Source organism: Aquarana catesbeiana, linkage group LG03 (genome assembly GCF_042186555.1).
Source record: "Aquarana catesbeiana isolate 2022-GZ linkage group LG03, ASM4218655v1, whole genome shotgun sequence".
In the NCBI taxonomy this organism is placed as follows: domain Eukaryota; kingdom Metazoa; phylum Chordata; class Amphibia; order Anura; family Ranidae; genus Aquarana; species Aquarana catesbeiana.
Genome location: NC_133326.1, coordinates 329,855,987 through 329,866,054, shown reverse-complemented (window position 1 = coordinate 329,866,054; position 10,068 = coordinate 329,855,987). Strand labels below are relative to the sequence as shown.

General features: G+C 43.4%; 1 protein-coding gene across 1 annotated transcript in view; it reads left to right on the top strand.

Moving 5' to 3' along the window:
* The first annotated feature begins 410 nt into the window (after nucleotides 1–410).
* The window catches only part of LOC141132263 (lateral signaling target protein 2 homolog), an 80,058-nt gene continuing 70,400 nt past the window's right edge, over nucleotides 411–10,068 (top strand). Inside the window, exon 1 of the mRNA XM_073620494.1 lies at nucleotides 411–562. Within this exon, the coding sequence (XP_073476595.1) occupies nucleotides 449–562 (114 nt within the window). The 5' untranslated portion in view covers nucleotides 411–448. The remainder of the gene's footprint in view (nucleotides 563–10,068) is intronic.

The window sequence follows — 10,068 nt, the reverse complement described above, 5'->3', positions numbered from 1 at the left end:
CTTCCAACTTGCCCCGAGCGGCTCTTTACTGCGAACGCAAACGCGGCCCCAGTGTGAAAGGGGTCTTAATGAAAGAAACTATCCAGCACATTGCACAAAGACCCAATCTAGCTGGCAACCCTTCCCAGCTCACTCCTATGTGTCACATCATTGGTCAACCTATGATCATCATAACACTCCATTATATGTCAGCTATTGGTTTTAACTTAGAGCAAAATGACATAAAAGTCTTCCTGGTGCTCATTATACTGCAACCACAATTAGCGGTCACTGTGTACTGCTGATGAACCAGCTGCAGCTCCTTGCAGACAGAGACAGAGGAGTGTAGTGACAGCAGCGCTCCCTGCAGGCCGCCCAGTGCACAGCAGCTCGCTCAGGTTTACATTTACGTCACTCCCCAGTCATTGTTTGCTCAGGTGAGGGAGGAGAGAGGTGTGGGAGTGTAGACATGACACAGGCAGTGCACTTCCACACATACTTAGCACGTAGCTGGAGGAGCTTCTGCGATTGCTGCTACATGATGTTACCTTCTGTGGTTAGAAGGTGGCTGAACAGACCAAAGGTAGGAAAGATTCAGCTGTTTATTGTGAGCCATGTTGTATGTTCTTGATACATGTGACTCCACATTTGTACACATGGGTGTTTATGAATGATACTTGTGTGTGGAAGAGAGGTGTCCATGATCATCTATATGGTAAGAGTTAACCATGAGTTCTACTACTCATCACCTGTTGAAGGAATGTGGTGTGTCCAATGCACCCATCCCATGTATAGAATAGTTCACAAAGTATGACTCCTTCCAATCTTCTTTTGTTCCAATGGAGCCCAGACATGAGCGGGGTGGGGAGCCGGATCTCCTGATCCCAGGTCTCTCTGTTTGTTAACTCTGAAAGTGAAACTTTGTTTTTTTTTTTTTTTTTTTTTTTGTCTTATGACTTTCCCATGTAAAGAATATGAGGTCCCAACATGTGTTTGTAATTCTGCACAGGATTAACTTCTCTTTATATAAACACAGCCAGGAGAAAGATGATTGGAGGCTTTTTGCTTGCGTGCATTTGAACTTGTGTTGCACTGCGCTGTAAAAAAAAAAGTAGTGCATGCCGCGCCCCCCCCCCCCCCCCCCCCTTTTTTTTTTTTTTTTTTTTTTTTTTTTTTCCTTCCAAGAGCAGCCCAAATGCAACGCAACATGCTGTAGGTTGCCATGAGTTGGAAATGGGCTCATCTGGTGTGAATGAACCCCCGAAAGAAATGTGAACATATTACATATGTAGCAGCAGATCAATACAAATAAAAATATATAAATGCAGTTGATTAGATTTAAGGCTGGGTTCACCCTGATGCAGATTTCCCAATTCGCACGACAGGAGAGTGTGACCAGCTCTCAATGAAGTCGATTCACTCATCTCCGGCGTGGCCGTGGAGCACATTGCACAGGGGTGCTGTGCGTCTTCTGGTCCATCTTCTGTGAGCCACTCCGCACAACAGTGTGAACTCAAACCTTCCTAACCTTTTCACCCCAGAGGAACCCTTCAAATACTTTTCACTTCTCCGGGAACCCCATGCCTGTGAAAGATGCAACCGCATGCACTGTGGATCAGTTGCCTGTTTTTACCCCTACATGTGTAAATAAACTCTAAGGATTCATTCAGACTTGACGATTTAGAATGACAGGCAGAATCGCGATCACTGCACAACACGTGTTTGGGTGCCATTATGCTTTTTAAAGAGGAATTAAACCCTCAGCGAAAAAAAAACAAAAAACCCTGCAAGACAAAGGCATAATTGGCTAGTATGCATAGCATACTAGCTAATTATGTATTACTTCCCTCAGATCGAAGCCCCCGCATCGGTCCACGTCTCCCCCTCCAACCGCCGACATGTTGTCCCGGAGTGAATGGCACAGTACAACTGAAGCAACGGCATATAGCGCCATTGCTTCAGTTGTCTTAAGTGTGCATGTGCCGCAATGATGTCGGCACATGCAAATACAGGGATATCTCCTAAACCGTGCAGGTTTAGGAAATATCCTTGTTAGCTACAGGTATAGGCTTACCTGTAACATAAAGTTGTAAACGAGGGTTTACAACCACTTTAATGGCACCTCCAAACCTGATGCTATTCTGCCACAGTTGTGGCACAGCAAACTGTGAAGCTTATCCCCTTTTAAAGGAGCAGGGGCTTCTTTTTGAGTGACAATGGTGTATAGGGTAGCACATTCAAGTAAATAGGCTGGCTCAATGGGACTCTCAAAACCATGTGCAAATTCCACAACAGAAATGGCAACACTTGTTCCTGCTACGTGAAAGTGTGAATGGTGCCTAAAGCCAGCTGTACAAGGAAAAAAAAAGATTCATCTATGGGCTTGCCAAACAGTAGCTCTGATTTTGGACCAGGAAATATGCAAGCACCATCAGATGGGAGGTCAATCCGGCCACAGCTTAGAGAACCTCTAGTGCAGTGATGATGAACCTCGGTACCCCAGATGTTTTGGAACTACATTTTGCCATGATGCTCATCTACACTGTACTTCCAAAACATCTGGGGTGCCAAGGTTTGCCATCACTACTCTAGTGACTTGTCTGTAAAGGGCCATACACACAGGCCGAATATCGAGCGGCATCGGCTGGTTCAATAAAAACCGACCAACGTTCGACACGTGTGTGTGTGTGTGTGTGTGTGTGGCATTTGGTCCGATAGATGCCAGCTGTTCGACTGGCTTCTGTCAAAGGGGCATGATTGAAAAAGTTCTGCCAATCAACACCTGATCAGCGCTGTCTGGTGTGTTCTGGCGGGGGGCAGTCCCCCTGTCAGAACACAATAGCTTAGCGGGGGAGATCGCTGTACTAACACTGAATAGTTAGTACAGCGGCTCCTGCGCTCTAAAGGTTTTTTTCGTCTAGCCCGCTGGGTTAAAGTGGGTGGGGAAAAAAACAGCGTGTACTAGGTTTTAGAGTTTGTTTTAATCTGACATCCAATGTAAGAGGTAATCTTCCTCTCACTGAACGTAGACTGTAAGAGCTTCTCTCCTACTGACTATATTATAAGTGGACCCTTCACTGATTACCAGTGTAATTCTATGATTATAACTGCAAAATAATTTATCATACAGAGCAGCGGGTTCTTAAAGACCCACCTTGGGTGTCATATATTTCACTTTTTTCCTTTTTATTTATTCTAATATCTGCAACTTACTGGTCTTGCTAAGGTACTGTGAGCCATAGGTACAATTTTTAGGAGTGGACCTGAAAATTATTTTAAGTGTTTCACTGAGGTAAAAAGGTTGAGAAAGACTGATCTAGTGAGTCTCTGACCTGGAATATGCAGTATGTGGGTTCACTGGCTACCTACAAGTTAAAGGTTTACCAGGTAGTAAAGTCAGTAATGGGATGACAGCCCTGGAGCCTGCGCTTTTTAAAATCAATTTAGCGCTGGCAATTCTCTTTTTTTATATCTGTCCTCAGTTTCACTTTTTATATTTTTGTGATTCTGTATGTATTGCTGTTGGATAGTTCCCTTCACTTCCTGTCTGGTAAAATGTCAGCAGGACAGGAAGTGAGGGGAAATCTCCCTGACAGAGCCCTAGAAGACAGTAACAACCTGACAGTTTCGAACCCTCCCCCATTCCACCCAAATTAAAAACAGCTGGAATGTTGACCTTTGATTGCTATAGTTTATTGCACATTACATATTGCCATGACCTATTATATGTAATAAATTTTAAAAGAGAAGTATGGAAATGGCTTTTATTGTGATCATACTTGCCTAGTTGGATGCAGCATTGGTCCGATGCTGCATCTGTTCCCTGCCGGCTCTAGGACCGAGAACCCAGGGATCAAACACTGCTGATCGCTCGGTTCTCACAGCTCCGTGAGTAGAAAGCAGGTGACTGTCAGTCATCCGCCTCCTCGCTCACTGGAGCGCTGGGCTGTGTAGGGGGCAGGAGCAGCCAGCTTGCTAAGAGACTGAGCCAGATGCCGGTCTGGGCGTGTGGGCCGATCCCAACCATATGGTCGCAATCTTTTGGACCTGCTCTGTGACGTTGCTCGACAGGGGTCCTGTGATTCTGTTCGTGGGATTTTACCGCGACTTGCCGCTACAATCGTGGCAAAACTGTGCTGCGGCTTGGGTGCCATTCAAAGTAACAGGGATCGTAAGGGCGTCCCACGATTTGTGGCATTTCTGAATTGTGGCGATTCCTGACACAAAACTGAATACCATGGAGCCTAAGGCTTCATTCACATGGCTGTAAAACATACAAATGTTTTTTAATTACGGATCTAAAATCACTGCATTGTTTTCAGTGGAGGCCTAGACGCAGGTGCGCAAACATGAGCTGCTTTCAGATCTGTGACACAAAATCCAACCATCAGCGTCTAAGAATGTATGCTAAAAGGGGGGAAAAAACGTTTATTTAAACGAAATGTAGCAACTAGGAACATCACATAAATATCAATAAAAACAATAGTTATATTGGACTCATGTTGTCAGTGCTGTCTGTCTGCTGACCATCTCTTTCCACAACTTTCTGGATTCTCTGCGTGCTTTGCAGCTTTACCTCTGTAGCTTATTTTCAGTTTTCTAAGGCATCATGTACACTGCTGCTGGTAAACAGAAGTTTAGGAGCAGTTGGGCGTGTGGGGTTTTTTTTTTTTCTCTCAGCTGCCCCTGAACATTCCTTTGTTATGTTATCTTATTAGTACATCTACACAGGGTCTTTTATAGTAATTTTTAGGCAGTTGAAATGGTAAATACGGTAACTCGCATTTTTAGCTGTTTCGTCTACAGGCATTTTTGATTATTTGGGGGGGGGGGGGGACTCTTCTTAATGCAAACGCATCATGTAAACGTGGCAAAATGGATGGTTTTTAAACGTAGGGTACTATCTGTAAAGTTAAATCGTTCAGGAGAGGTTGTAAAACATCCCTAACAAGCCAAAGAACTACAGATCCCATGGTACCTTGCTGTCTGTAATCAATGATTCCTATACTGACTCCGCCTCCTGAAACTCCGTCTCTCAGCTCCTCTGTAGTTCAGAAGGCAGGCTCTGTGCCTACTCACAGGGCATATTGATTACATGTCACAGAATGTTTATTGGTTTTGAGAAAAAACACAAGAATACAAAGGCAAGCTTGTAAATCGCCCACGCAGGGGCTAGATCATGTCACAGAATTCAAGTAAGTGAATATGTGGGGATCTTCACAAAGTAAGTTTACAAACTTCAAGATTTTGTCTCAATTACTCTAGTAGGCTAGAAATAAAATACCATTTGGAATAGAATATATGATTTTCCATTTCAACCATAGATTTGCTTTAATGGAATTATTTGTATGGATTGCAGCAAAGAATTTTTTTTAAATTGGCGCTAATAGAAGAATAATAAATTTAAAGGAAATCCTAAAGTACCCAGGAGCTGGAACGTGTCAGTATCAGTTTTAATCAAATGTGAAAATATTTAGTATGCTGTTACAACAAGTATGTACGGGTGATGCATAGGATGATACAAGCATTAGCCAATAGGCATATGTCGCAATACAAAACTCACAAAGGACCTCATGACATAGTTGGTTAATTACACTGAAAAAAAGTAAAATGTCTTTATAAGTTCATCTTTCACAAACTTTCATTCCGAAGGCTAAAGTAAGCTTAGACAACTATGATTTTTTTTCCTCCACAGGGAAGTAAAATTCCCTCTGACCCAGGATTCAATTGTTTCCATGCTAATCTTTGTATAACTATTGATTAGCTGTAATAATGCCTCAAATCCTCCGATAGGAGGTTTGAACACGTAACGGGAACCTGTGGCAAGAAAAACATGGAGGCTGCCAGCATTCCCGGGGCAAGATCATCCATCGCCCAGGGCAAAGATGTCAAAAGGCACTCCCTCCACAAAATGTATGAGCAAATTGTGTCAGCAAAGATCCCCCTCCCTTCCCTCCAAAATACTTTGAGCAGTAATCTGCACATTCCCCCCCCCCCCCCAGCATAAATTCCCTTTGCAAACCAGAATTCTCCCCAAACAAAATTCCCCTCTTCTAGTACTTCTGCCAGTTTGTAGATAGGCACTATCAAAGCAACGCCCCACCACCTCAAATGATACCACAGCGCCCAGGGCAGTTTCCCCTCCCGCCCACCCCTTTGTCCCGGTGTTCTGCCGAGGAACGTTCCCCTCGGCGGATAATGCCGCCGCCCCCCCCCCCGTACGAACAACAAGGGAGCCGCCAAAAATCTGAGTTAGCTGTAGACGGCGCCTGTGCAATGAGCAGGACATTGTGTCCGATGCTGCCACACGCTCCCGATGCTCGTGCTACTCTGCAAGGGGCCGGTGTATTACTGTCATATCGTGGTAAGAAGCAGATGCTACAGAAGAGGTTGAATATTAAATTAAAGGGCAGAGCTGTTTGCAGGAGCATGGGGAGCGTGCGGCATTGCCTGGTAGCATCGGGAGCGTCTGTTAGAATGTGGTGTAAATTGCGCAGACGCGGTGTACAGCTGACTGTCAGCTGTGTATGTTTTCCAGCAAGCTTCGTACTGCGCAAGCACTGCGCATGCGCAGTACAGGGGGGTCCTTATCCGCCGGGGGAACTTTTTTGGCAATACACCGGCTCTGGCTGCCAGTGCCACTGCTGATCAAATGCTAGTTATTTGTCAGTCATGCTGTTAGTGGCTTTAATACTTACGGAGTCAGATGCAGTGTAAGCTTGCATCTAAGGACTTCTGATTTTCCTCCCTTCATTGGTTGCATGCTTGTTTTAGGTAGGTGACTCTGAAATTACTGAGGTAAGTGGATCAGCGTGCTTACCAGGCCCAGGCAGCTAGCGTTTTCCTAAAGTGGTATTAAACCCCAAAACAAAATGTAATATATTGCAGCTTACCAAACCTTAGGTGTGGGGTGTGTGTTTTGTTTGTCCCCACCCGGTGATCTGGTTCTTTACACACTTCCCGTCTTAAACTGGTTCTAAAGCCAAAGTGTTTTTTACTTTAATGCATTCCCTGTATTAAGGTAAAACATGTTTTATGGCTTGCTGTCCTCCCCCATCCTCCTTACATACTTACCCGAGTTCTCAGCTGATCCAGCATTATGCACAGGGACTTGAAGAGCAGCAGGAACCATTGGGTTCTGCTGCTTTCAATCAAATGCTGTGGGGGGGGGTGTGCAAGCTGCACTGTGTGTCTATGGTGCATGGAGCTGGTGAGCAAGTGGCTTGCTATGGGGGCACATGGAGGAGAGGAGGAGCCAAGATCGCCATCGGGGGACCCCAGAAGAGGAGATTCAGAGACTCTGTGCAATACCATTGCACAGAACAGGTGAGTATACCATGTTTATTATTTTAATTAAAAAATAAATTGCCTTTAGTAACCCTTTAACATTGATGTCCAGGTTTAATTTCACTTTAAATAGTTTGGGTCAAGCTGGCCCAAACAAACTATTTCCTTCACTAACATGTGCGCATGCTGTATAAATTTTATTTATTTTTTTCAAATAGAAATTTTAATAAAGCTCAGGGAGGGCAAAGCCCAAAAAAATTACATCAATACCTTACAGTTATGAACAATTCAATATCTCTCCAATAGGTAAAATATCTAACAATAAAAGCTGCATACAGAAGTGTCATGAATTCACACAGGTGAAAATAACTGGTCTTGTCTGTCTGAACATGAAATTGGCATATATATTATATTTTTATATTGGAATGATACAGTAGGCGGTCCAATCCCGCAGCTATTTTTACATTCAGTGCCTTGCAAAAGTATTCACCCCCCCCCCCCTCCCCCCTTTGGCTTTTTACCTATTTTGTTACATCACAGCCTTTAGTTCAATGTTTTTTTTTTTAATCTGAATTATATGTGATGGATCAGAACACAATGGTCTAAGTTGGTGAAGTAAAATTAGAAACATATATACATAAAATGTATTTTTCAGAAATAAACTGATAATTGGCATGTGCGTATGTATTCACCCCCTTTGTTATGAAGCCCATAAAAAGCTCTGGTGCAACCAATTGCCTTCAGAAGTTACATAATTAGTGAAATGATGTCCACCTGTGTGCAATCTGTCACATGATCTGTCATTACATATACACACTTTTTTTGAAAGGCCCCAGAGGCTGCAACACCTAAGCAAGAGGCACCACTAACCAAACGCTGCCATGAAGACCAAGGAACCAAACAAGTAAGGGACAATGTTGTGGAGACATACAAGTCAGGGTTAGGTTATAAAAAATCCCAATCTTTGATGATCCCTAGGAGCACCATCAAATCTATCATAACCAAATGGAAAGAACATGGCACAACAGCAATCCTGCCAAGAGACGGCCGCACACCAAAACTTATGGACCGGGCAAGGAGGGCATTAATCAGAGAGGCAGCACAGAGTCCTAAGGTAACCCTGGAGGAGCTGCAGAGTTCCACAACAGAGAATGGAGTATCTGTACATAGGACAACAATAAGCCGTATGCTCCATAGAGTTGGGCTTTATGGCAAAGTGGCCAGAAGAAAGCCATTACTTTCAGCAAAACACAAAATGGCACGTTTTTGAGTTTGCGAAAAGGCATGTGGGAGACTCCCAAAATGTATGAAGGAAGGTGCTCTGGTCTGATGAGACTAAAATTGAACATTTTTTTTTTTTTTTGGCCATCAAAGAAAACACTATGTCTGGCGCAAACCCAACACACCACATCACCCAAAGAACACCATCCCCACAGTGAAACATGGTGGTGGCAACATCATGCTGTGGGCATGTTGTTGGATGAATTTTATTCATAAATATCTCCTATATGCAGTGGTAAATATAAATAACTAACTATATGGTTAGAGAGCAAAATCTCTAATCTACTCTGAGAATAACAGACAGAAGAGATATACTGTATATACTATTAGAGGTTGAATCCGGTAAATATCAGCTGACTCAGATATTTATTTTTTTTAAGAAAAAAAGTTAAACTGTTTGGCAGATTTTCAAACAGAATTGTAATATATGCTGGCCATACAAAAACAATGTCTTCCTTCAAAAAAAATTTCCTTTTAAGAACGTTCAAACTTTTTTTTTTTTTTTTTTTTTTTTAATAGTGGGGTAAAATCGACGTTTGTTTTCAACCACAGTGACAGGAAAATGTAGAAATAATAGTAAACTTCTTAGTCAAAAGAATTTTCAGATGGCGTATGTGGTTTTCGTTCAGAAATTACATTCATTTTAAAACTGAATGTTAAAAGCAAATTTCAAACATTCTTTCATTCAGCGAATGTACAAAGATTTTTCATATGAATATTCTTGTCTGAAAATTGATCTGTGTGGCCAGCATAAGGCTCGGTACACACCTATGCAGTTTGCTTTTGATATGTTTCTACACTACTTTTGCTGTGCGTTAAATAAAGTATAGAGTATCCCAATAGCAAGGTAAAGAAAACTTCTGTCTTTGTAACCACTCACTTCCTGCCCAGGACTACATGTCCCATGAGGCATTCCTCCTCACACATTCACAAGTTCTCAAGCACTTGCTGACATGTATGGACGGTGTACTGAGCTGTATGTGTGCTGCACTGTATTTCCTGATCTGTAAAGAAATAATGCATTCTGTATGCAGGCCAACTGATCGGCTGGCCGATTAATCGATTATGAAAATGGTAATTTATTTCATAATTGATTTAGCCCTAGTTTAAAGTGATTGTAAGAGTTCGTTTTAAACAAAAAAAAAACATATACTTGCCTCCACTGTGCAGCTCGTTTTGCAGAGTGGCCCCCTGCTCTTCTGGGGTCCCTCGGCGGCTCCTCCCCACTATAGATAACCTCCTGGGAGAAGCGCTCTCCCAGGGGGGTTACCTTGTGGGTGTGCTCCCAAGTCCAGCATTCGGCGTCCATAGAGGCCAAATGCAGGACTCTGCCCCGGCGCCCGCGTCATTGGATTTGGTTGACAGCAGTGGGAGCCAATGGCTGCGCTGCTATCTATCCAATCAAGAGGCGAGAACACCTGACAGAGAGACGGCTCGTCCCCACCGGGTCAAGTTCCAGGGCTCAGTTAAGTAAAACGGGGGGGGTGTTGGGGGCCGGTCACTGCCAGGTGTTTTTTCACC